Source organism: Pan troglodytes, chromosome 22 (genome assembly GCF_028858775.2).
Source record: "Pan troglodytes isolate AG18354 chromosome 22, NHGRI_mPanTro3-v2.0_pri, whole genome shotgun sequence".
In the NCBI taxonomy this organism is placed as follows: domain Eukaryota; kingdom Metazoa; phylum Chordata; class Mammalia; order Primates; family Hominidae; genus Pan; species Pan troglodytes.
The window spans coordinates 47,094,326-47,121,664 of record NC_072420.2 but is presented as its reverse complement, the minus strand read 5'-3'; the positions used below and the strand labels follow the sequence as shown (position 1 = coordinate 47,121,664).

General features: G+C 55.2%; 1 protein-coding gene across 15 annotated transcripts in view; it reads right to left on the bottom strand.

The window, feature by feature from the left end:
• Positions 1–27,339, bottom strand: part of PCNT (pericentrin) — a 129,820-nt gene that overhangs the window by 11,831 nt on the left and 90,650 nt on the right. For 10 of the 15 annotated variants that reach the window (XM_009442002.5, XM_009442020.5, XM_016938680.4 and 7 more), the window contains 11 exons: positions 23,310–24,188; positions 22,385–22,540; positions 18,518–19,288; positions 17,049–17,151; positions 11,771–11,925; positions 7,930–8,070; positions 6,076–6,249; positions 5,281–5,476; positions 3,626–3,848; positions 3,200–3,350; positions 1,679–2,365 (listed from right to left, as the gene is read on the bottom strand). In XM_009442002.5, the coding sequence (XP_009440277.4) occupies positions 1,679–2,365; positions 3,200–3,350; positions 3,626–3,848; positions 5,281–5,476; positions 6,076–6,249; positions 7,930–8,070; positions 11,771–11,925; positions 17,049–17,151; positions 18,518–19,288; positions 22,385–22,540; positions 23,310–24,188 (3,636 nt within the window). The remainder of the gene's footprint in view (positions 1–1,678; positions 2,366–3,199; positions 3,351–3,625; positions 3,849–5,280; positions 5,477–6,075; positions 6,250–7,929; positions 8,071–11,770; positions 11,926–17,048; positions 17,152–18,517; positions 19,289–22,384; positions 22,541–23,309; positions 24,189–27,339) is intronic. The other 5 variants (XM_009442012.5, XM_054675275.2, XM_009442022.5 and 2 more) reach the window with 2 other exon arrangements.

Below are 27,339 nucleotides of genomic sequence, written 5' to 3'. Positions count from 1 at the left end.
GAGAATCACTTGAACCCGGGAGGTGGAGGTTGCAGTGAGCCAAGATCGTGCCATTGCACTCCAGCCTGGAAGACAGAGCGAGACTCTGCCTCAAAAAAAAAATTAATAAATAAATCACTCTGGAAGGGCCACCTCACTCAAAAACAGGTCAAGATGCATCCTGAAGCAAGTTACTAATGCAACTTAGAAAATATTTTCTAAGCACTCATGTTACTATTCTTTTTAAGAAACAATCAAAATTAAAGGTTTTGGCTGGCAACTTCAGGCGTGGTTTCAGGAAGTTCTCAAAAAGTAAAGACTCCTTTGAGCATTCCATGAAAGGATGAGCCCTTGCCCAGGAGAAAGGCAAACACACGCACCACGTCTCACCCTCAGCTGGGGTCCTGTGTAGACGCCCCTGCCATGCTTGGCCACACTGTCTGTACCACCAAACCACCTCCCTACTCTCCAAGGCTTCTGGAGATAAAAAAAACTACGACTATTCCAAAGAGTGTTTTTGTTTTTTTTTTTGAGATGGAGTCTCGCTCTTGTTGCCCAGGCTGAAGTGCAGCGGTGCAATCCCGGCTCACTGCAAACTCCGCCTTGCGGGTTCAAGCAATTCTCCTGCCTCAGCCTCCCGAATAGCTGGGATTACAGGTGCACACTACCATGCCCGGCTAATTTTTTGTATTTTTAGTAGAAATGGGCTTTCGCCATGTTGGCCAGGCTGGTCTTGAACTCCTGACCTCAAATGATCTGCCTGCCTTTGCCTCCCAAAGTGCTGGGATTACAGGCATCGGCCACCGTGCCCGGCCTGCTCTCATCCCTTCTATTCAACATTGTTGAGTTCGTGCCACTGCACTCCAGCCTGAGTGACGGAATGAGACTCCATCTCAAAAAATAAATAAGTAAATAAATTTAACAAAAGTATAAAACTTTTATTTTGAAAGCAATGAAACACTACTGAAAGAAACTAAAGAAGGCCTAAGTAAACAGCCGAGTGTGGTGGCTGAGGCCTGTAATCCCAGCAGTCTGAGAGGCCGAGGCGGGCGGATCACCTGAGGTCAGGAGTTTGAGACCAGCCTGGCCAACGTGGAAAACCCTGTCTCTACTAATCCAAAAATTAGCCAGGCGTGGTGGCATGTGCCTGCAGTCCCAGCTACATGGGAGGCTGAGGCAGAAGAATTGCTTGAACCCAGGAGGCGGCGACTGCAGTGAGCTGAGATCACATCACTGCACTCCAGCCTGGGTGACACAGCCAGACCCTATCTCAAAAAAATCCTAATTAAATGAAGAGACACACTCTGTAATCGTGGATCAAAAGACCTCACACTGTCCAGATGTCAATACTACCCAGAGCAATCAGCACATTTAATGCCATCCCTAAGAAAATCCCAGTGGCAGGTTCTGCAGAAATACAAACACCAATCCTCAAATTCCTGTGGAATAGCAAGAAGCCCCACAGAGCTGAAACTATCTTGAAGAAGAAGAACGAAGTTGGAGAACTCACACTTCCTGATTTCAATACCTTCTAGAAAGCTACAGTAACAGCAGTGTGGTGCCAGCGTCAGGGCACACAGACCAGAGCAGACCAGGTCAGAGGGCCAGACATAAATCTCGCGTCCCCCACGTGAACCATCCTAACTCCAATTGCTTATCGTTTTTAGGTGTGGACGCTCCGCCGGCAGGCAGCTCTCACCAGCTTCTCCTTGTCTCTCTGCCACTTCCTCCACTGCTCCGCAGCCGCTGGGCTCTGCCTGGCCTCCACGCTCCTCCTCGCAGCCTTGCGTCCTTCTTGCTCTTTCAACCGTGGGTGTGACTGCTCTAATTCTGCCTGCAACCACGCTGGTTTCTCCCTCTCTCTCTCCAGAGAGCATCTCAGCTCCCGTTTTTGGGTGTGCAGGGCTTCCACCGTCGACTTCAGTGTGGCACTTACCTCCTTCTCTCTCTTGAGCGCCTCACAGTGCTTCTGAGCCTCAGCCTCAAGCTGCTGCTGAGAATGCAGGGCTTGCTGCTGCACCTTTTCAAGCATCGCTTGCAAGTCCACCACCCGGGACTTCTCCTCCTTCAGCTTCCGCAGCAGAGCGTGATGGGCCTGTGTGTCCTGGTGCATGCAAGCCTCCTGTGTCCTCTGGCTCAGCTGCTCGGTCAGGAGCCGCTCATGCCTCAAGGCCTCTGACAGCTCCAGGGTGCGGCTCTTCTCAGCCGCAAGGTCCTTCTGGAGCTCAGAGAGCTGGCTCCGCTCCTGAGCCAGCAAGGCCTCGCAGCGTGAGTGCTCGATGCGCAGCTCCTTCTGCAGGTTGTCCTTGGCCGTCTGCTCGTGTTTCAGTGCCACGCAGAGTCGACTGCTCTGAGCACGCTGTGTCTCCAAAGACGCCCGCAGCTCCTAGACAGCAAACACATACGATGGGAGACACTGAATCAAGAGGAAAAGTGTCTACATGGTTTTCCTGTCCACATTTGTTTATATACTTTAGCCCAGCAATTCTACCTTTTGAAATGCACCCTGTTAGCCATATGTAGGGACAACATTTTTTTGTTAGTTCATCAAGTAACAAAAAACCCAGACTGCGGAGATGACATACTTTTTTCGGAAATGGTGTTGAGTCCTGGGTTCAGAGATGTTCCCAGTCTGTCCCTCTCCAGAAAATGATTCAGAGACGTCCCCTGCCCGCCCCCTCTCCAGAAAATCACTCCACCAGAGGCTCCTGCCCCCTCTTCAGAAAATCACTCCACCAGAGGCTCAGAGATACACACCCAGCTTGCTAGGAACCACCATTTCCATGCTGTTGAAAGCCATAACCCATGGAACTGGCACAGACTTGCTCAGAAGCCACAGCAGGCCTGCTGGGCCTCCGCCATGCAAAGCAGAGGCCCCATCACCAGCCTGCCTTGTGCACAGACCTCTGAGGCTGTGCTCTGTCTGGATGCCAGCGAGGAGGCTGTGTCCATCTCCACAGCAAGTGCTCAGGGACGGGGGGGGCTCCGAGCAGGGGTATCGTGCCACCACGGGTCATCGCACTGTTCACCCTGTGGTGGCTGCCACTACAGCAAGGTGCAATTTTACCTGCAAACACAAGCCCTATCCTGCTACGTCACACTGCTGTCAACTGGGCACACTGCCATGAAGAACAGGAAAAGAAGGATGAAAGAGGAGCATGGCTTCAGGCTTCCAGCGGACACAGCCCATGCCGGCTGCCTTGCCCTGACACCCCATTACCTCCAGGGCCTTGGCACTCTGGCCCTCCCTCTGCAGGTGCCGCAGCTGCTCCTCCTCCAGCTGGCTCTGCAGGGCACGCCCCTTCCCCTGCTCACTCTCCAGCTCCTGAAGCGCGGCCTTCAGCTCGTTCTCCTTACCGCTCAGCATGGATCTGCGTGGAGACATCACAGAACAATCTGACCACATGGGCCAGAGTGTGTTCCCGGGGGCTGGGAGCTCCAGGAGGGGAGGCAGAGCCCTGCCAGGTCCCACGCGTGTGCTCCACCCCCGACCACAAGATTATCAACCCAGGGACAGCAGGGCGCGGTGCCCCTGGGGCTGCCCAACTGCGGCCCACCAGAGGTTCTGTCTCCCTTCATCACCAAGAAAACCATGGCACAACGGGGAGACTCCCGCCAGTGTCCCGGGAAGGGGGATCAGGCGCACCTCAGCTGGAGGGCCTCCTGCTGCACCTCGCAGAGGGACCGGGACAGCTGTTCGTTCTTCTGCCTGCTCTCACAGAGGTCGGACTTCAAATCTCGCACCACAGTCTGCTCCGCCGCCAGGAGCTTCTGCACGCCGTTTGCTTTCTCTTGCTCTTCACTCAGCGTCTTCTGCAAGTCACCAGCAATGCACTTCTCCTGCTCTACTTTATAAGCCAGCAGTTCAACTGAGAAAGACAAAAGAACAGTAACAGGCCCCCATGAGCTCCTCGTGCTGCACAAGTGACACCAGGTTAGAGACAGACTCGTGGGGGCGTGAGGTGTATGTGCTTCCGGAAGAAAGGAGGTTCTGTGGACTAGAAGCTTTCATTGCGGGTGGAACCAGGATGCTCAATTCTGCCCTCTGGGCCCATTTCCTTCCAGGGCCCACCAGCCTGGCCGGGAGCACACAGAGTCCAGGAGTGATATAGCCCTGGGGCCATCCTAAAAACGCCACCTCACCCCCACTCACACCCTAAACTGCCTCCAACAGAGGCAACTCCAGGCCCAGGTGGCTTTACTGGAAAATTCTCCCAAAACTTAAGGAAGAAATAACCCCAATTCTAGACAACAGAGGACGGAGGGGCTACTTCCCAAATACTTCCCGCACCCCGTGGGGCTGGCACTACTCAGCACCAAGACCAAAAAGGCACAACAGAAAACAGACCAGTGCCCCTCACGAGCACTCAGACAGCACCAGCCCACCACCCCCATGCCCCTCACGAGCGATCGCATGGTGCCGGCCCCCCTGTGCCCCTCATGAGCACGTGCACAGCGCCGGCACCCCTCGCCCGTGCCCCTCAAGAGCATGTGCACAGCGCCAGCCCCCCCCATGCCCCTCACGAGCGATCGCATGGTGCCGGCCCCCCTGTGCCCCTCATGAGCACGTGCACAGCGCCGGCACCCCCCGCCCGTGCCCCTCAAGAGCATGTGCACAGCGCCAGCCCCCCCCATGCCCCTCACGAGCGCTCGCACGGCGCCGGCCCCGGCCCCAGCCCCAGCCCCAGAGAGCACAAAGGGCACAGGCGCCGGGACAAGGGCCGTGGGCTGAACTGCAAGGCCGTTCCCCTTGACGGAATCCAAAACTAGGAACAGAGGGCACTTCCCCAAGCTGACCAAGGGCGCCTGACCCCACATGCAACGGTACGAGACCAGCTCCTGCCCCCAAAACTAAGAGCAGGGAACGGCATCTGCCCACACAGCTGACGGCACAGCACGCGAGAGAACATGGGCAAGAAACAAAAAATCGTTACTTACCCACAGATGACCTGAGCATCTACATAAAAACTCCCGAAGAAGCTAAATTAAATGTAGAAACCTACGAGACATTCCTGAACTCTAGCATGAGCTCCCAAGAATCTGCCAGCACTCAGAGCCCAACCCAGGCCCCTCTTGCCCACATCAGGCCCAAGAGTGAGGCCTCCGTGCCAGCCCCACCCAGTGCTGCCTGTCTCCAGGGTCCTTTCTGCTCAGTCCTATCAGCTGACAACCATGGCAACACTCAGGGGCTTGACTAGATGATGCCCTGTCACCACCCTCTGCTCCCAAGGCCACACAGGTGAGTGTTGGGTGGGCAGGTGCAGAGGCCGGGCCCCAGGCAGTGTAGACAGTGACACCCACCCTGCCTGCGCAGCTGGTGCTCCTGCTGGCTCCCACGCGCCTCTGCGCTTGTCAGCGCCGTGCGCAAGTGCTGCAGCTTCTCCTGGTTCTGCAGGTGCGTCATGCGCAGCTGGGCACGCAGAGCCTGGATCTCGGACAGCAGGCTGCTCCGGTCCGGCAAGCGAAGATGCTCCAGGGACTTTTCCTGCAGGTCTCCCTGTGGGCACAATGGGACAAGCAGCCTGAGCATTGGGCAGCCACCCCATGCCCTGGCCTTCCCTGCTGCCCGCCCTCAAAACCAGCTCCGCCGGGACAAGCCTGCTGAGTCTGGGATGGGTGCACAGTAGCTGCTGGGCCTCAGCTCTGGGGCCTGCAGGCGTCAGGGCTGGGCTGCGCTACCCTGCGTGAGGCCTGCAAGCCAGTTACTCTCAACACTAGGTTTCCTCGTGTATGCTGGCAGGAACAGGATTTCCAGTGTCCCCATGGCACCAACGCCACCCAGCCCTGCACACAGAGCACCTCTCAACCCAGGAGGGGCTACTTGGAATGGAGAACGTTTCTTTAGCCACCTATCTCAGAAAAGAGTGAGGCCTGAGGGTGCATCTCGAGCACACCTGTCCTGTTACAGCTGCAGGTGGAAAAGTGCAGCATCCTGCATGGACTGAGCGTGAACGCCTGGGTAAGTCACAGCCACATTCCAGCGGTCGACAGAAACACACAAACCGAAATTCACACACAAAACAGTCTGTGTCACCCTCTCTGCCAGGGCTGGACCCCTGGGGCAAACTGAGGCCTGGTGGCAGAGCTGACACTCACCTGCTCACGAATGATCTTCTCCAGCCTTTCGAGCAGGGAGCTGTGACCCCCCAGATCTGAGCCACTGAGTCGGGGCTGCAGCTCAACCCCCTGCATCTCCTGCTCTTTTTCAAAGGCCTCTTGCACAACCTGCAGAAGGTCCCCTCTCCAATCGGGGCACGCGGTGGGCACTTCCTAAAGGAAGAAGGAAGAAACGTGGCGTCCTCACAAATGCACCTGCATCCTTGTGCCCTAAAGTTCGCAGTGTGACTGCGTTTGGAGATGGGGCCTGCGGGAGGTGATTCAGGGTAAATGAGGCCTCATAAGAAGAGGAAGAGACACCAGAGCTCACTCGCTGTCTCCATGTGAGGACACAGCACAGAGACGCTGTCTGCAAACCAGGAAGGGCGCCTACACCAGAATCCAACCCTGTGGGCACCCTGATGCCACAACAGGTGAAATCAATGTCTGCTGTTTAAGCCCCCTGGTCTGGGGTGTTCTGTTACGGCAGCTGAGCAGACTGACAGCCGTTCAAACAGAAATGACCCTGACAGAAGAGAAGACACACACTGCTCAGGGCCATTCAAGGCACGAGAAGCAAAGGCTGCCATCATGAGCACAGAAGAGACTGAAAAAGACGATAAAGTAAGGTCAGGAAAATGTCAGCAAAGCTCCTTCCCTCTTTTCCTGCTGCTGCACCTTGGAGGCCCAGGGCCTGGAGGGGACCTAAGGCTGCAAGGGGCTACCCGCTGGTCCCCAGGGGCGGCGTGCAGCACCGATGAGCCTCCTGAATGCCAGCCAGGCTGCCGCTCGCACACAACCAGGGCCTGCTGGAGGGGCGAGCGGAGGCGGGTGGGGCTGACCCTCCCACCGGCTCTCCATGGCACCAGCACACCCTGTGCGTTCCAGGCACAGGGACAAAGCCCTTCCCTCCCTCACAAAGCTTTGATCCCAGTCAGAGGCAGGCGCAGGGGCAGGACAGGGTGGGCACGGAGATGGGAGGGAGCGTGATGGGAGTTGGCGCCCACTCCACAAGCTCCACAGGCCCTGGTGATGGAAGCAGACAGGCAGGGAGATGGGGAGGACTTGGGGAAAAGTCGGGTGCGGGGTCGACAGCACAGAGGTGAGGCCCTGAGGTCCAGTTGCTGGGGCTTCGGGTGTGGAGGGGGAGGTAGGAGAGACCCAAGGGGAGGAATGAGGCCGGAGGGCAAGTCACCCGAGTGGCAGGAGGAGAGGCCCTGGGGGACAAGTGCTGGAATGGGCCGAGTCCGCAGGGCCACATGGCCAGGAGGGACCACTCTCAGCCTCCCCGCAGGCTCACACAGGGCACAGGCCTGAAAGCCCTGAGCCCTTCTGCCCCCCACACACCTCCACGTCCCGCAGGGAACCTGCCCCGAGAGCCTGCGCGTGCTGTGGGAGATGGGGAGGCCTCCCCAGGGTTCTTGGACCTCAGTCTTTTGGCCGTGCTAAAAAAAAATCCTAGGCCAGGCACGGTGGCTCACGCCTGTAATCCCAGCACTTTGGGAGGCTGAGGCGGGTGGATCACAAGGTCAGGAGTTCAAGACCAGCCTAGCTAAGATGGTGAAAGCCCGTCTCTACTAAAAATACAAAAATTAGCTGGGCATGGTGGCATGCACCTGTAATCCCAGCCACTCGGGAGGCTGAGGCAGAGAACTGCTTGACCTGGGGTGGTGGAGGTTGCAGTGAGCCGAGATGGTGCCACTGCACTCCAGCCTGGGAGAGACAGCGAGACTCCGTCTCAAAAAAAAAAAAAAAAGAAAGAAATCCTAGTCTCCACGTGGCCCTAAGGACGCGGCCGTTACCGCAAGCTCCTTAAATCCTTTGGAAGAGAAGTGTGTGAAGGGCAAAATAAACCTGCGTCTTTCCCCCATGGAGCGAGCTGTCCTGTATCTCGTCTTCCTTCCGGGGTGGGTGTGGCTCGCCGCTCGGGGGTGCAAGGCCTTCTGACAGCGCCAGGATCTGGTGGCTCTCGTCACGCACCATCTGCAGTAAAGCCTGTGGCGGGAAAGCGCGTCAGAAGGGAGTTGCCTGCCACCCCACACAGCCACGCTCTACACCACCTGCGGCCCCGAGCTGCCGCCAGGACTCTGTGAAGGGCGGGCAGCTGTGGAGAGGGAGGGCACCACCTCGGCTTCGTACAGGCGGCACCCACTTCTCAAGCCACAAGGTTTTCAAGCCCACCTCTCCCGACCTTCAGAGAGACAACACGGAAGCCAGGCTTGGAGTGAATTTCTCTATAAGTCACTCCAAAGATGGCCCCGCCACTTCCTCCACTCCACCTGCTCCCTGAGGGGGACACCATCCCCCGCCTAAGCCTGGACAAAGCTCAGGGCAGGGCTTTAGGCCAATGTCCACAGCGAGATCACAAACATATCACACACTCCCTGCCCACCTGGGACGCTACAAGAAGGCCACACGATGGCCACCCAGGAGGCCTCTGTGCGTGGTCCGGCTGAGGCCAGTGCCGACCACCAGCATGGGGTGAAGCTGCCTGTGCCGGGCACGGGGAGCAGAGAAAACCATCCCCAGCAGGCCCTGCCCAGAGGTCTGTGAACACGAGGCGGCTGCTTTATCCCACCGATTACGCAGCAGCTGGTGTCCGGACGCACACTGGACTGTCTCGCCAGAGAGGCTGAGGGGTAAGCAGACGGCCCTATGGAGAAGCTGGTGTCACGACCAGCCTAGAGCCCAGAGCCCAGAGGCTCCGCGCGGTCACCACCACATGAGCACACACCCAAGCACAGGACACGTCTGCATAAAAACCTGAAGAGAAAAATAATCTAATAAAGTCCAAAAAGAGGGAAATGCAAAATGAGGCAATGATGAAGTCTACGACGGGTGTGACTGACTGAAAATAGGCTTTCCTGTAATTTTAATGATATGCCAAAAAAAGTCAAATATTAACACTAAAGTGTGAAACCAAATTGCATACTATGTTCATCTCTAACAACTGAAAACACTTTTACTTTAAACATAACGTATGTGGCACAGGATGGATGCGAACTGAGGTCTGCGGCAGAGCAGGGTGGGGTTGAGGGGAGCGGGGTGGTGCGGGGAGGAGCGGAGATGGGGGGAGCAAGGCCGTGGCTGGGGGAGCAGGGTTGGGGGGCGCGCAGTGGGAGCAGGGCTGGGGGAGCAGGGTGGGGGGCAGGTCCTGAAGCTGCTTGGCCCCTCCCTTCCAGCTGCAGAGGACAGGCCATTTCCTTCTTTTTAATATGCTTTTCTAGATTCTATATGGAGAAGAAAATGCATTTTAAAAAACATCTCTTACAAAGAAGAGATGCAGAGGCCCTGGGCCACAGCTTCCCGCCAGGTGACACGGGGCCCTTGCAGGTGGGTTCCCGTGAGGCCGGGAAGTGGGGCAGAGCCCAGTGGGCACCTTAGAACATGGCCTGTGAGGCAGCCTGGGGGGTCCCACAGACACAATCACTAGGGCTGAGAAGGTTCTGCCATCTCCACACTCAGGACCAGGCGGCTCTGCCTGTCAGCAGTGGTGGTGGTGGCGGCGGCGGAGGCAGGGGAGTCCTCATTTCCTGAGCTCCAGCACCTACCCTGCCCACTCATGGCTCAATTCCAGGCACGGCCAGAGGTGGCCAAGAGTGGCCGGGGCCCCACCCGTGCTCAGGACCTCTCAGCCTCCTCAGCATAGGGACCACAGGGGCTATTAGAGCGTCGACCACACTCTTGGCGTCTGTGGCTGCATCTGAGCAGTGGGTGTCCCCCACGCGCCTGGAGCTACCTCCAAGCGGGGCAAGCACCCAGCTCCACTCAGATCCCCACTGCGGCATCAGTGTGGGCACAACCCCAGGGCTCCACACTCTAAAACACAGGCCAGAAATTAAGACAATAAAGGAAAACCCTGAGTTTGAAACAGTCTGAGACATCCGTGAAAAAAACTCCTTGTGATTTTCAACTGGACTTGGGACCTTTCAAAGCTGGAGGTGCTCCCTGGACAGCAGTTCCTCCTCTTCCTCCTCCTCCCCTCTCCCCTCCCCCTCCTCCCCTCCCCCTCCCCCTTCTCTTCCTCCTCCCCTCTCCCCTCCCCCTTCTCTTCCTCCTCCTCCCCTCTCCCCTCCCCCTCCCCCTTCTCCTCCTCCTCCCCTCCCCCTCCTCCTCTGCTTCGCAGCTGCTGCCTAAAGGGCTACAGGAGGCCTTTCCTGCCTTTTGTGCTTTTCTTTTTAAATTATGAAACCTAAGTATGAAGAGAGTTAACATTAATCAAATTTATTCCTTAAAAATCAGGAATTCTAATATTAGGTTGTTTTCCATAGGAAACACTAACAGAAACATCTCCTTGACGTTTTATATTGTATAAAAATTTGAGGCCAGGCGCTGTGGCTCACACTGTAATCCCAGCACCTTGGGAGGCTGAGGTGGGCAGATTACTCGAGCTCAGGAGCTCAAGACCAGCCTGGGTAACATGGCAACACTCCATCTCTACAGAAAATACAAAAATTAGCTGGGTGTGGTGGCTCATGCCTGTAATCCAAGCTACTTGGGAGGCTGAGGTGGGAGGATCGTTTGAGCCCAGGAGGCGGAGGTTGCAGTGAGCTGTGACTGCACCGCTGGGTGACAGAGTGAGACTCTGTCTCACCAAAAAAAAAAAAAAGGAAATGCAAAGAAGAAATAAAAAACTGATTAAAAAAAATAAATATCTCCAATTTCCATGTTTAAGAAAGTAAAATAAGTTTTTTTATTTTAATGAAAAAAAAAGAGGTTTAATTGACTCAGTTCTGACAGAGAGGGGTCTTACTATGTTGCCCAGGCTGGTCTTGAACTCCTGGGCTCCAACGATCCTCCTGTCTCAGCCTCCCAAAGTGCTAGGATCATAGGCATGAGCCACCGTGCCCAGCCAAATAAAGTAAAACAAGTTTTATTCTGAATGCAGTAAGTCCTCACTTAACGTCATGGATGGGTTTTGGAAACCGCGACTTTGAAACGCATGTAACAAAGGCACCCTTAGGGCCCGCTGAGACAACGGGAGCTGCGGCCAGCCCCACAGGAGTGTCCTTCCTACAAGGTCAGTTTCCAGGAACCTCGGGGCAACGCTAAGTGAGGACTTACTGCGCAGTCTCAGAAGAGGTTTCACTGATGTGAAGACTGTTTTGTTTGGGAATATGTTTACCACTTGACTAAGCTCCTGTAGTGGCATCATTCTAACACTCACTTGTTTAGCCAAGTTTTTGTCAATGGTTTTGCCATAAAATGATCTGCTAAACTGGGAGAGAAAAGAAAACCTATGAAAAGTTCCACAAAATTCTGCCTTCAAGGTTGACTCCAAGGAGGCTGAGTGGCTTCTCTCCCATCGTCTGAAAAGAACTCGGCTCAGTCCTAGAGCACTGCGGCGTCTGGTGCCTCGGCTTCTCTACAGGGCACAGGCAGGAGGGAGGCACAGGCGGGAGAGAGGCACAGGCTGGCTCTGCGACTCGGGGCAACACCACCTGCCCACGGGCTCACAGGACCCTCCCTGCCTAGATGGGAGGCGGCCACCTAAGGGGCCAGTGCAGGGCTGGGCGGGTGGCTTCCGGGGCCACCGTGGGGCTGCCTCCCGTGAGTCATTAAAATGCAGGTGCTCAGAGGCACCCAGGAAAAGCTGGCCCTCCCAGGCTCTCCCCGGCAAGGCAGGACACAGGGCTTGGGGGATGCCCCGAGGCTGCACATGTGAAGCTGTGAGGGCCGCCCCTGCCAGCCATACCTTCACGTGCTTCGGATGCACTTCCTTCTCCTTCATGGCTTCCGGCAGTGGCTGAAACCTTCCAGAGATGGGAGCAGGGGTCACAGGACCAGCAGTTCGAGCCTCAGGGCCTCCTGACCCCGGGCTCAGTCTTGCTCCAAAACCCGAGCCGTCACCTAAAAACACCACAGGGTCAGGGTCCCACCCACAGCTCTCCAGGGGGTTCCACAGGGGACGCACTGCAGAGGCAGGACAGGGGTGATCGGCCCGCAGTCCCCAGCGACAACCACACCGTGATTTTGCTCACGGAGAAAACACTGATGGCCCCAAAAATGCTTCATAAAAACATAACCCTGGTGAGAAAGACGCACGTCAAGTAAGAAAACGCAACTTCACAGGTTGAGAACATCACCTGAGTCCCTGATTCCAGCGCCAGTCTTAGGGGACCTCTGCTCACTTCTCCAGACGTGGCCCCCAAAGACTCCACAAAACCCAGATGGCCTGGGCAAGCTCAAGAGCAGCGGGACGTGCGGGGCCTGCACCCTCCACGCCAGCCACGGAGATAAGGCAGGCAGCGGACGGGCATCCAATGACTGCTCAGGAAACGCTGACCGGGCCTGCCATGGGGTCCCTGCGGTGCAGCTCCTGTGTCAGGTGGGCATGGTGTCTCAAGGAGGAAAAGTCAAAACCTCCCAATGCACAGGGCCCTGGGTCCATCCCGGAGACCTGCAGCTGCGCCAGCCCACAGGGAGGGGGGCGCTTTGGAAACTGAGGCAGGATCGTGTAAGGGACACGAGACCCAGACGAGGAGGAGGCGCCCTGGAAAAAGGGTGTTGGACCTTCAAAACAGGAGGATGAGGATGCCAGCGAGACGGAGCCCCTGTGTGGACAAAGCTCTCTGGGGAGTGGAGGCTGCAGCACTTGGGCAGCTGGGGGATGATGCCCCGGCACAGCCTGCTGAGCAGAGAGCACACTGGGGAGGAGCAGAGGCCAATGATGCAGGCAGAGTACAACCTCAGAGGATGACGATGACCCCCTCAGAGAAATAACGGGCACGTCATTCACAAAACGAACCAACAAAGTGCTTTTTGTGAGTGGCGGCAAGTGCCGAGAGAGCAGCATGAAGGCCTCAGGAGCAGTGCAAGGGTGCAGGGTGCTGGGTTGCTGCCTGTACCCCCCAAAATGCCTCAGGCCACCCACCGCCTGCAAATCTTTGTGTCTAATAATGGTGCCAAGTCCTACTTCTGCCCTGTGTATCTCAGCTAAAGATGACAACGAAGAAATCTTTGGGGAAATCATCTACTTCAGGTGTTTGAGAAATCTCTGAGGGTGAAGGACGCTGCATCTCCCTGAGCCGCGGCTCCCACAGCGTGTACCAGGAACTCTGGGATGTGACTGCTGTGGACACTGTCACCCAGTGCCACCGAGACATGGGTGCCCAGCACCATGCCCCAGCCCACTCCATCCAGAGGAGATCACAGCCAGCAGGTGCCGCCAGCGGGTGGTCAGAGCTCCACAAGTCCAAGACCACATTCCCCATTGTCCCACTGGACCCTGTGCCTTCAGCACAAACCATGCTTCACCTCGGAGCCCAACACCTTCCTCCAGGTGCAGGGACCTCTCACCTGGCTGTGCCCAAAATAAACTCAAGAACGCCCTCCAAAAAAGAAAGAAACCAAGGAGCTAAAGCTAAAGGAGAGAGGAACAGTTAGGATAAGAAAGAGTTCTGAGAAATTTAAAATATGAGCGCAGAAACAGAACACTCAGCACAAATGTTGAAAAATAAAGTTCTAAAGAAAACCTCTTAGAAATGAGAACAAAAATAAAAGAAGTAGAAATAAGGAAAGAAAATCTGACAATCAATCTTGGAGGCCCGAAATAGTTGAATAACAGGAATTACAAAAAGAAGAGAGAAAATCATAGGATACATGAATGGAGGAAGGACGAACGAGGAGGAAATCCTCCACTCCGACCGCGCAGGCCTCCAAGGTCGCGTGTCACTGGAGGGCGCGGGCACGGAGGCGGTGGACACCCCGACCACGCAGGCCTCCAAGGTCGCGCGTCACTGGAGGGCGCGGGCACGGAGGCGGTGGACACCCCGACCGCGCAGGCCTCCAAGGTCGCGTGTCACTGGAGGGCGCGGGCACGGAGGCGGTGGACACCCCGACCGCGCAGGCCTCCAAGGTCGCGCGTCACTGGAGGGCGCGGGCACGGAGGCGGTGGACACCCCGACCGCGCAGGCCTCCAAGGTCGCGCGTCACTGGAGGGCGCGGGCACGGAGGCGGTGGACACCCTGACCGCGCAGGCCTCCAAGGTCGCGCGTCACTGGAGGGCGCGGGCACGGAGGCGGTGGACACCCTGACCGCGCAGGCCTCCAAGGTCGCGCGTCACTGGAGGGCGCGGGCACGGAGGCGGTGGACACCCTGACCGCGCAGGCCTCCAAGGTCGCGCGTCACTGGAGGGCGCGGGCACGGAGGCGGTGGACACCCTGACCGCGCAGGCCTCCAAGGTCGCGCGTCACTGGAGGGCGCGGGCACGGAGGCGGTGGACACCCTGACCGCGCAGGCCCCTCAAAGGTTGTGTGTCACTGGAGGGCGCGGGCACGGAGGCGGTGGACACCCCGACCGCGCAGGCCCCTCAAAGGTTGTGTGTCACTGGAGGGCGCGGGCACGGAGGCGGTGGACACCCCGACCGCGCAGGCCCCTCAAAGGTTGTGCGTCACTGGAGGGCGCGGGCACGGAGGCGGTGGACACCCTGACCGCGCAGGCCCCTCAAAGGTCGCGTGTCACTGGAGGGCGCGGGCACGGAGGCGGTGGACACCCTGACCGCGCAGGCCTCCAAGGTCGCGTGTCACTGGAGGGCGCGGGCACGGAGGCGGTGGACACCCTGACCGCGCAGGCCTCCAAGGTCGCGCGTCACTGGAGGGCGCGGGCACGGAGGCGGTGGACACCCTGACCGCGCAGGCCTCCAAGGTCGCGTGTCACTGGAGGGCGCGGGCACGGAGGCGGTGGACACCCTGACCGCGCAGGCCTCCAAGGTCGCGTGTCACTGGAGGGCGCGGGCACGGAGGCGGTGGACACCCCGACCGCGCAGGCCCCTCAAAGGTTGTGCGTCACTGGAGGGCGCGGGCACGGAGGCGGTGGACACCCCGACCGCGCAGGCCCCTCAAAGGTTGTGTGTCACTGGAGGGCGCGGGCACGGAGGCGGTGGACACCCCGACCGCGCAGGCCCCTCAAAGGTTGTGCGTCACTGGAGGGCGCGGGCACGGAGGCGGTGGACACCCCGACCGCGCAGGCCCCTCAAAGGTTGTGTGTCACTGGAGGGCGCGGGCACGGAGGCGGTGGACACCCTGACCGCGCAGGCCCCTCAAAGGTTGTGCGTCACTGGAGGGCGCGGGCACGGAGGCGGTGGACACCCTGACCGCGCAGGCCCCTCAAAGGTTGTGTGTCACTGGAGGGCGCAGGCACGGAGGCGGTGGACACCCTGACCGCGCAGGCCCCTCAAAGGTTGTGCGTCACTGGAGGGCGCGGGCACAGAGGCGGTGGACAGGCACGCGATACCTTCCAACCCAAGTGTCTGCACCCAGCCAACCAACCGACAACCACCAGGGAGACGAGGAAGTTCTCAAAAACAAGCACCTACCAGACACCTTTTCTACAGAGGCTTCTGGGGACATGTTTCATTAAATAAGAGGGGGCTGGCCAGGAGCAGTGGCTCATGCCTGTAATCCCAGCACTTTAGGAGGCTAAGGTGGGAGGATGACTTGAGCACGGGAGGTGGAGGCTGCAGTGAGTCGAGACTACGCCACTGCACTCCAGCCTGCGTGAGAGAGCAAGACCCTGTCTCGGTAAATAAGAGACCATTGAGGAGGGGCAAGGGGCCGCCTGGGAGCCCCTGAGAGTTGTTGGGGAAGCACTTGCTGTGCTTGGAAGGCTTGGATGACATTTACCTGGACACTGTGTGCGAGGACAGCAGTGAAGCACACAGGAGAAACTGAGCCAAGAAAAACAGAAGTGGCTCGAAGGGGACGCACGCTCCCAGTGGCTCTGCTGGAACACGGGGCGTGTCCTTGAAGGGCAAACCTTGGCTGTGACAGCACAGGGCGTGCAGACTGCACCTCGTGTAGCAAGGGGCGTGTGGCGAGGGGCTAGGAGGGCTGAAGATGCTACTTTAAACAGCAAATAGAGTTTGAAAATAAAGCAAATACGAGAAGACATTTCTGAGAGTTGAATGTGGGCATCCCCAGGGAGCTGCAGTCCTGAGTGGGGAGCTGGGACACAGGCTGCTCAGGAAATGGTCCTCTCAGCACCCATAACTGTTACCCTGCGTGCTCACTATTCATCAAATAAATAAAAACAAAATTAAAAAGCTGCTGGCCCTACTCTGCAAATACTAAAACTTCTAATTAAATTGTGACCATGTTCTCAAAAATCACTAAATCGCTGAAAAATCCAACAGATTTTTTAAAAAGTTAGAGCACCTCAAAAGGTGACTGACTTGTAAAAAGACAACAATTATAGAAAAAGTTATGAAATTTAAAAAAGTACGGTGTGGCAGGTAACCGCCACAACAACTGATCCAGGCCAGGGCAACCAAGGGAGGCTGAGACCAGTGGGCGTGAGCAGGAGAGGGAAGAGAATACTCAGTCTCCGCATCTCCCACAGAAGAAGGTGGAGGAAACCTGGCAGGCACCATCACAGACAAAGGCCCAAGTCAAGCCCACGCACCTCCCGCCACGAGGTCCGGGGAGACGCAGCCCCCCACGCACCATCGCGAGGACACGCCACAGTCAGCGTCCCCTCGGCTCCTCTCCAGGGCCGGTGCCCCGAAACCCACAGCAGAGAGAGGGACGTCCACCCCAAAGGGAGGGAAAGGCAGGGTGGGCAGGCAAGGCAGCAGAGCCTGGAAACATGGCGTGCGCCGCCCCAGTCTCCATCCTGCCAAAGACACCCGAACACAGCCTGTGAGCTGGGGTGTCTTTTCCATAAAGGACACTACTGGGACAATGGGTGAATCTGAGCAAGGTCTGTAGCTGTAGCTGAGACGCCAGCCTTGGATCAGGGTGAACATTCCAGGGTGGAGCGTGGCCCGGGCCAGCGACCTTGGCTCTGTGAAAGGTACAGGCCTGTTTTCAGGAGTCAAGAGGCCCCAGGTGCACGCCCGACAAAGCGCAGAGCCGGGGTGGAGGTCAGCGGGGGGCAGACGCAGAACCAGGCAAAGGATGCAGGAATTCTTTTGACTATTCTGTGCTAGGAAACCACTGAAATAAAAAATTAAAAATGAAAGATAACCAACTCACTTTTCTCACTTCTATCAGCTTTTCCTTCTAATCCAGGAGGAGGTGAACTTAATGTTTCTTGAGAATCAAAGGATGTTGTGATAAAATCTTCGACATCTTTCTCCTGTTCAGATGAGAGATTTTTAAATGGTCATAAAATAATGAGTAATTACATCATAGCGCTGACTTTGCCAGGTGAAAACTTTCAAAGGCCTGAATTTATCTTCCCACATAGACCCCAAATGAAACAACTCAAAACTGGTGAACACACAGGTCGAATGCTTCCAACAATTTAATCAGATTCACCCACAGCTCTTTAGGAATATTTTAATGTAGCCAATAGTAAATATTTCAGATTTAAATTGTTTTGCATGAAATGATAGTATATGGATGTTTCAGATAATATGTATCTGCTAAATTATTATTTTTTGAGGGAGGGTCTCACTCTGTCACCCAGGCTGGAGTGCAGTGGTTCAATCTTGGCTCACTGCATCCTCAACCTCCCGAGGTCAAGTGATCCTCCTGCCTCAGCCTCCTGAAGAGCAGGGACCATGGGCGGCACCAGCACGCCCAGCTAATTTTTTGTGTTTTTTTTTGTAGAGACAGGGTCTCACCGTGTTACCCAGCCTGGTCTCAAATTCCTGGGTTCAAGCAATCCTCCCGCCTCAGCCTCCCAAAGTGCTGAGACTACAAGTGTGAGCCCAACCATACCTGATTTTTAATTTTATCTTACTCAAGATACACAAAATCCCAAAATGATTATGTTAGAAATAATACGATCTAACTCATAAATTATTAAAATTAATTAGCATATATGAAACCTGTTAAAAATATGAAGCATTTCTGGCTGAGCATGGTGGCTCACGCCTGTGAGCCCAGCACTTTCGGAGGCTGAGGTGGGTGGATCATGAGGTCAGGAGTTCGAGACCAGCCTGACCAATGAGGTAAAACCCCGTCTCTACTAAACTACAAAAATTAGCCGGGTGTGGTGGCATGTGCCTGTAGTCCCAGCTACTAGGGAGGCTGAGGCAGGAGATTTGCTTGAACCTGGGGAGGCGGAGGCTGCAGTGAGCCGAGATTGCATCACTGCACTCTACCCTGGGCGACAGAGCGAGACTCCATCTCCCAAAAAAAAAAGAAAAAAAGGAAGCATTCCTAAAAATAAATCTAAAAAACCATTCTGGACAAAGAACCCTATGCCCATCACACACGAAGACGTGTCTGGGCTATGCCCGTTGGAGTCAGCATCAGTGGAGAAGCATGCCCAGGGTACGTCTGAGGCAGGCAAATGCATCTCAGGCATTTAAAAAATACCTGAACAACTGAAATAATCTAAATGCTCCCATGATGCCAGTCCTGCAGAGCTGGCCCCACACAGCACTGCGAGGTGTGCGCTGTCAGGAGGTGAACAAACAATGGCAGCTGCCGTGGCGCCGGGCAGGCCACATTCCCACGGGAACAGCGGGCCTGGGAGCAGAGCAGGCACCTACCACAGCCGTCCTCTGCACATGGTGGTCGTCAGCCGGCGGAGACTCGGCCCACTGCAGTGCCAGCGCTGCTGTGGACACGCCTGGGGAACAAAGCAGCCCCGGCCCCTGGGTCTGTGGCAGCGAGGTGTCCGCCCTGTCCCCCAGGGATGTGTCGGCACTGCACAGGCTCAGGGCTCCTGAGTGGGGTGTCACAGGGAGGCTGGGCCGGGGCTCCAGGGTCCAGTCCTTCCTGAGGACCTCAGGGGAGCTCCAGGAAGACAGGTCCAGCATCCCGACCGGGCTCTTCCGGGGCCCAGCCTCTGCAGTGTGGCTCTGGTGGTGGGAGCCGCCAAGTACGCTGGTCGGTGAAGAAAGAGACCTGTCCTGACATTCTGATTTTTCTTGAATGGGAGAATCTGGCATTTCATCTGGTATCAAGGAATCCCAATTTTTGATAACATCAGTTACACCCCCTGTGGTTGTATTGGCATCACACGCGTCTATGGCCTGATTTTTGATAACATCAGTTACACCCCCCATGGCTGTATTGGCATCACACGTGTCTATGGGGGGTGATATGTCAGGCTCTTCTCCGTCACAGGAATCATCACTCCAGCTGCTCTCCAACAGGTGTGCTGAGGCCATGGGCCACGGAGATTTGGTGTCGGCAGCATCCACATTCTGGAAGGTCATGGAATACAGCAAACGGTTCAGTTTTTCCTGAAGTTGTTTCACCTGAGCTACGAGATCGACCTTCGGCAGCTGACAATCTTCCAGTACTTTTTCTTTACCCTGCAGGTGAAACAGAACAGGCGCACGGTGGAATACCTGGCTCACCAGGAGTCGCACCTGTCTGGTGTTAATGAGTGGATTTCAGGGAGTTTCGGAGCACTCAGGGGTGATTCCACAATGAGCCCTGCACATCTCAAGTTTATTTAATTCTATGAGAAACAGAACCAAGGCTTACATCTCCTTGCTTAAAAGGCAACTGTCATAACCTATTTCTGCGGTGATTGAGGACACAAGCTTCATACAAGGGAAAAAGGATGGGAAGGTTCTATATCTGAGCACCGAAAACACAAAATTGTGGTTTATGTGATGAATTTGGAGTTTCTTTGTGTGTAACTTCTAAGAATTTGGCAGGCAGGGCTGAGCTTTCTCTTAAGAATTCAAAAAATTGGGCCGGGTGCAGTGGCTCACGCCTGTAATCCTAGCATTTTGGGAGGCTGAGGCAGGTGGATCACGAGGTCAGGAGTTCGAGACCAGCCTGGCCAAAATGGTGAAACCCTGTCTCTACTAAAAATACAAAAATTAGCCAGGTATGGTGGCGGGTGCCTGTAATCCCAGCTACTCGGGAGGCTGAGGCAGTGAATTGCTTGAACCCAGGAGGTGGAGGTTGCAGTGAGCCAAGATCTCAAGATCTCGCCACTGCACTCCAGCCTGGGCGACAGAGCGAGACTCTGTCTCAAAAAAAAAAAAAAAAAAAGAATTCAAAGAAACGTTCCTGTCATGAGGGCCCCAAGACTGTTTGCCGCAGGAGATGCGAAGGGCTCTCCACACAGGATGTATTTCCCGAGAGCACATGACAAGCACACGAACCAGGTTCATGGGTCTCCTCAGAACTGCGGGCCTAGGCCCGTCCTTCCCTGATTTCTGTGGAATTCAGAATCTTTCAGGCTCTAAACGCCAATGAGGTGCACGCAGTGTGGACCCAGGAACAGGCGGCACCTGCACTCATGCAAGAAACGTCCCAGCGACGTGCGGGACACTCACGAGGGCTGCGAGGGGCTCGGGTGAGCCCAGGTCTCAGCAGGCTTCAGCACCAAGCATGCTTCCGTGCCACCCTAGAGACCATAAAACACCTGCCCAGCACTTCTGGTGTTAGAGCCTCTGGGTTTCAGAGCCTGGAGGAGTAGCTGGGGCACATTTAGCAAACGGCAGGGAGGAGGGAGAGGAGGAAAAGCAGGGTGGGTGGCTGTGTGTCCAGCAGAAGGAAGGTAGGTGTCTGTGTGTCCAGGAGGAGGAGGAGCAGGGTGGGTGGCTGCATGTCCAGGAGGAGGAGGAGCAGGGTGGGCAGTTGTGTGTCCAGGAGGAGGAGGGTGGGCGGCTGCGTGTCCAGGAGGAGGAGTGTGGGCAGTTGTGTGTCCAGGAGGAGGAGGAGGAGCAGGGTGGGTGGTTGTGTGTCGAGAAGGAGGAGGAAGAGGAGAGTGGGCAGTTGTGTGTCCAGGAGGAGGAGGAGGAGGGTGGGCGACTGTGTCCAGGAGGAGGAGGAGGAGGAGGGTGGACAGATGTGTGTCCCAGAGGAGAAGGAGGAGAAGGGTGGGTGGCTGTGTGTCCAGGGAGGCTGCGCTGGGCCTTGGACTGGAGGAGACGAGGTGCAGACAGTGCATCAAAAGGTGCCATCTAAGGCTGGGCGTGGTGGCTCACGCCTGTAATCCCAGCACTTCGGGAGACTGAGGAGGGCGGATCACCTAAAGTCAGGAGTTCAAGACCAGCCTGGCCAACATGGTGAAACTCCGTATCTACTAAAAATACAAAAATCAGCTGGGTGTGGTGGCGCATGCCTGCAGTCCCAGCTACTCAGGAGGCTGAGGCTGGAGAATCACTTGAACTCGGGAGGCGGAGGTTGCAGTGAGCTGAGATCGTGCCACTGCACTCCAGCCTGGGCGACAGAGCAAGACTCTGTCTCAAAAAAAAAAAGAAAAAAAAAACAAAGGTGCCATCTGCACCTGATGCGGCCTGAGGAGAGGGCAGCTCCTGCGCAGGTGTTTCCTAGGGGGCACTGGGGACCTGCCCCTGGTGCACTGGCTGGGAGAAGCACCAGCACCCGCTTTTCTCGCTAAATCTCCACCCTGCTACTGCTACAATTTGAGATGGTCAAGGTGCAACCTCCTTCCCCGGGGAAAAGAAGTGCCAGCTTTTTTTCAAGTGACAATATGGAGTGAGGTGAACAGATTACAAGAATAAATCTGAAGCCTTTCAAAGTAAAACAGACGCTGGCCATCAAAGTCCTGAGCTGAGGTGAGGCCCACGGGGGTGATGTGGTCCTCCCATGAAAAGACAAACCAGGACTAACCCTCGAGCACAGTTAAATCCATTTGGATCAATTACAATAAAAAAACCCAACTGATTGTTTCTACAGAGTGGCTTAAATGAAGCACGTACGAAATTTCACAACAGTTATGGACAGCTCGTTACAGAACAGAAAGGATTCAGAGAACATGTCACTGCAGGCACGGACTGTGCTCCTCACCTCAGCAGAATACCCGCCTCTGCCCAGGGCAAGACCCACATGTTCTGCACCCAGCCTCTCCCAGGGGGGCCTCACGCCTTCCCCCTCCCCACACCTTGCTGCCTTGTGTCCAGCCTCTCTGGGGGGGGCCTCGTGCTTTTCCCGCTCCCCACACCTTGCTGCCTTGTGTCCAGCCTCTCCCGGGTGGGCCTCGTGCCTTCCCCGCTCCCCACACCTTGCTGCCGCGTGTCCAGCCTCTCCGGGGGGAGCCTCGTGCCTTCCCCGCTCCCCACACCTTGCTGCCGCGTGTCCAGCCTCTCCGGGGGGGTCTCGTGCCTTCCCCGCTCCCCACACCTTGCTGCCGCGTGTCCAGCCTCTCTGGGGGGGTCTCGTGCCTTCCCCACTCCCCACACCTTGCTGCCGCGTGTCCAGCCTCTCCCGGGGGGTCCTCGCGCTTTTCCCGCTCCCCACACCTTGCTGCCGTGAGTCCAGCCTCTCCTGGGTAGGCCTCGTGCCTTCCCCGCTCCCCACACCTTGCTGCCGCATGTCCAGCCTCTCCGGGGGGGTGGGCCTTGTGCCTTCCCCGCTCCCCACACCTTGCTGCCGCGTGTCCAGCCTCTCCCGGGGGGACCTCGCGCCTTCCCCCCTCCCCACACCTTGCCGCCGTCCTCCAGACTCAGGCGCATTTCATTTTTCACCAAGAGCAGCTCCGACTGCAGCTGCCTCTGGCAGACGGTGAGCACTGACATTACGCCTTCTTGCTTGCAGAGAGGTGCATCCTTCAACGTCACCAGGACAGGCTGCAGATCACCCTTGACAGAGGAGACAGAGGAAAGCTGAGCATGCAAGAGGCTGTTGCTAGGGCTGCCCCTCAGGTGGCCTGGAGCTGGGAACCAGTACGGCAGCCAGCAGGGATGCCAGACGGAGGTGGCAGTGACATCCACAGCCGAGCACCTTGGTCCACAGCAGGCCACATGGGAACGGGGCTGAGGACCCAGCAGAAAGCTGCCCCGACCCAGGACGACCCCACAGAGCAAGGTGGACTGGGGCATCTGAGAGCGGGAGCCACTCTACAAAGACCCAGCTGGTGTGGGGGTGGTAGGCACCAAGTTCCCAAGGTTCTGCTCAAATACAAGTGGAAGCCTTAAAAGACGACTCCCTACAGGACCTCCAGCTCCAAAAGAAGAGCTCGCTCGCCACATCTCACACAGGCACTGCTCATCGACAGACAAACCATTTGATTAGAAACCAGAGAAGCAGCTTAAGCGGACCCTCCTCACATAGTGAGCTCCGTTTCACTGGACAGTCCCTATTATGTGAAAGAAAGAATTGTTTTTAAAAGCTTAAAACAATAAGCTTAAAATGGTACAAAACAGTGAAATCCTCAGCCCAGCTTCACTGCGTACTGACACGGAACAGGCCCAGGCTGGCCCGAGCTTCAGGCCCCCTTTCTCCGCTGTGTCATGAGCCACCATGACAACTGCAGCCCCCAGTGCCCAGCGCAGAGAGAAGTCATTGACATTAAAGGAGAAAAGGAGAGTAAGAAAAAATACCCTGCCATGGCCCGCGGGGGGAGCCTACCTGTGGGTCAGGGACAACCGGCTCCAAAGCAGCATCATGAGAGGCCTCCACGTCGCCGGTGACCTGGGTCTTGGCGCCACCATCCATGCGAAGCTGTGGGTGGGCCCCGGGCACCCGTGTGTGAGCTGTGGCTCTGCGGGCCTGCCGCCTGTCCAGCTCCACCTGGCACCTCAGGAACCGCTGGTGCAGCACCTGCAGCTGGCGGCTGAGGCGGGCACACTGCGCTCGGAGCCACTGCAGCTCGGGAGGCTCCACCCCAGCTGCCAGGGGCTGCTGCTCCAGGGCGCGGCGGATGCGGGCCAAGGCCAACAGGACGGCCTCCAGCTCGGCAGAGTGGGCCGCCTTCCGCTGGTTCAGAGTGTCAATTTCTAAATTTCTCTCGGCAATCATCGCTTCCTTTGCTTTCAGGGCCGCTTCGAACTCCTGGATCCGGGAGGCCATGTCTTCGACCTCAGCCTCCCTGAGGGCTACATTGCACTCCAGCTCAGCCAGCTGTAGCTCCGCAGCCTCCTCTGCGCCCTGGAGGCGCTGCTGCAGGGCCTCCAGGGCCTGGCTGTGCCTGCGCTCCTGGTCAGCCAGCAGCCGGCTCAGGGCCTCCTTGGCTTCCAGCGCAGCCTCGAGCTCGCCCTGTAGGGCCTGCCCACGAGGGCCCCCGGCCTGGGAGCAGAGCAGCTCGCTCTGCAGACTGCCAGCCTGACTGTCGCTGACTTCGTGCACTACAGGCCCCATGAGGGACAGCTCGTGCTGCAGCTTCTCAATGACTTCATGGAGTTGTTCAATTTCCTCTGCTTTCTCCTTTTGTAATCGTTTCTGGTTCTCTTGCAGATTTTCAATAGTGGCTTTCAGCTCTTCAATCTCAGAACTTCTGGTATATATGACCTGAAGAGAGAGCACATTTCAGAGGCAAATTAAATGTATCCACTTCCGAATGTCCCTACTTCAGGGCACGTTACATCCTGAATGCATTCTTGGAGTGAAGACTCCATAGCGTGAAAAACAAAGCAGCCATAGAAGCAAACTGCTGGTGCCGGACGCACTCCACACCCACCTTGGCTGCCACTGGGCCCTGGTGCACACCTTGTGCTCCACGTCTGATCATGGGACGAAGCTCTAATGCAGTCATTTTCCATGCAAGGACGTCTACAGAATGATGCTTTCACCACCCTTTAAATGTTATTTTGTTAATATTTAAACAACTTTGATTTGTTTGATTTTCCTGAAGGTGCATTAGATTTTAGGTGTCATTCTAACTCCAGGAGGAAAGTAAGAAACCTAGGCAGAGAATCTGCACCAACAAAGCGGTGAGCCAGGCACGCTCCCCTTCCATCCCAACACTGCTCATGGTGACGCTGGTGATGAGGCGTCTCTGCCACTGCCACTCGGTGACACCAGGCATCAAAGTGAGTTTACTTGTGCCATGAAACATAATCCTCAGCCATGTAAGGAAATACGATTGTTTCCACTTTAAAGACAGGAAAATTGAAACTAAGATATTAAACATCTTTCTAAACCCATAAAAACAGTAAGTGGAAAATTAGGATTGAGATGTATGTCAATATAGCCCCAAACTCTATTCTCTTAAGATAACATTCCTGGTAATGACAAAAAATAGAAAAATTCTAATCCATTTGTGCTCTAACAATTTTAAAACAATTTGTTACAGACTAATATGTTCTTCCAAAAAATTGAGGGTTTCATAACAACTCCAGGTTTCTCTGGAACTACCTCACAATTACTCTGGACTCAAATGCAAATCTGGCCTACAGAAAAAAAACAAAGGAACCGGATGAACCTGTGGCTTTGGTTTGGACGCTGTCAACAACACCTTCCTATGCATTTACCACCAATGAACAACACCAAGCATTTAGCAAAAGCAGCCTCCCAGCTGCGGGCTAGGAATGCCCGCTGCACATTCTGCTCCCCGTCGCGTGCCTTACTGTGTGCAGCACCGGCCTGTGTCTCTGTACTCTACAGGCAAGCGAAGGAATTTCGAGGACAATTCTGATTATACGCAGCTTTTGCTCATTCCCTAAATGCACTAAATAAACTGGAATCAAAGGGTGTGCCTAAAGACGGTCATAATCACAACACATATATCATGTTAAAATACTGGAGCCAGCATACGAAGGTAGCTCTAAATGTAAAACACCAAAACCTAAAATCAGTGAACTGAGGCCGGGCGTGGTGGCTCACGTCTGTAACCCCAGCACTTTGGAAGGCTGAGGCAGGTAGATCACTTGAGCACAGGAGTTCAAGATCAGCCTGGCCGACACGGTGCACCCTGGTCTCTAGTAAAAATACAAAAATTAGCCGGGCGTGGGCACCTGTAGTTCCACCTACTCAGGAGGCTGAGGTGGGAGAATCGCTTAAACTCTGGAGGCAGAGGTTGCAGTAAGCCGAGATTGCGCCACTGCACTCCAGCCTGGGCGACAGAGCAAGATAGTGTCAAAAAAGAAAAATAAAAAGCAAAAAGCGTATGCAAGCATATTCAAGGAGACCTGAATGCCAAGTAAAACTATGAAATTTCTCAGGAAAATTGGGCTAGGGAAAGAGCTCTCAGAACTTCAAAAGTATAATCTGGCAGGGCACAGTGGCTCACGCCTGTAATCCCAACACTTTGGGAGGCCAAGGCAGGCGGATCTTCTGAGTTAGGCGTTCGAGACCAGCCTGACCAACATGGAGAAACCCCGTCTCTACTAAAAATACAAAAATTAGCTGGGCATAGTGGCGGGTGCCTGTAATCCCAGCTACTCAGGAGGCTGAGACAGGAGGACTGCTTGAGCCTGGGAGGCGGAGGTTGCAGCAAGCCAAAAATGCGCTACTGAACTCCAGCCTGGGCAACAGAGAGAGACTCTGTCAAAAAAAAAAAAAAAAAAAAGTAAAAAGTTTTGCTCTGCAAAACATACTGTTAAGAGAATGAAAAGACCAGCCATACATTGGGAGAAAATACCTGCAAATCATGTATCAAAAAAAAGTGTTCAAAAGATATAAAGAATTCCCAAAACAATAAGAAACCGAACAATCCAACTTTTTAAAACTTTCTGAGGCGGGGCACGGTGGCTCATGCCTGTAATCCCAGTACTTTGGGAAGCCGAGGCAGGTGGGTCACCAGAGGTCAGGAGTTCGAGACCAGCCTGGCCAACGTGATGAAACCCCGTCTCTACTAAAAACATTAAAAAATTAGCTGGGTGTGGTGGCGGCGCCTGTAATCCCAGCTACTCAGGAGGTTGAGGCAGGAGAATTGCTTGAACCCAGGAGGTGGAGGTTGCAGTGAGCCGACACGTTCCCACTGCACTGCAGCCTGGGCCACAGAATGAGACTCTGTCTCAAAAAAAAAAAAAAAAAAAACTTCCTGAAAGACTTAAGCAAACATTTCCCCCACAATATGGATGGCAAATAGCATAGAAAAAGATGCTCAAGATCACTAGTCACTAAGGAAATACAAAACTCTAGGATATACCACTACGTATCTACCAGAATGTCTAGAAAAAAAGACTGACCTTACCAAATGCTGATGAGAACGTGGTTACCTGGAACACTCATCTATTGCTGGTGGAATGTAAAACGGTAATGCAACTAGAGAAAACAGTTTGACAGTTTCTTTTAAGGTTAAATATATACTTACACATGAATCAGCCATGCATTCAGTTTAAGTACTGAACCGAAAGAAGTGAACATTTATTTTCTCCCAAAAAGCTGTGCATGAAAGTTTATGGCGGCTCGATTCATCACTGCCAAAACCTAGAAACTATCCAAATGTCCCTCGATGGGTGAATGGATCAACAAACTGTGGTCCATCCAGACAACAGTACTCAGCAACTAAAGGAACAGACACAGGCGACAGCATGCATCAATTTCCAGTGCATTACAACACCTGACTCGAAACAGAATTCCAGACAGGAAGACAGCAGGCCTGATGGGTGGCCACAAAGAAACAGCACAAAGAAAATTTTTTGAGTGATGAGATTGTGGTGATTATTACAGGACTAAATCCTTTTTTCAAAATTTATAAAACTGTATACTAAAAAAA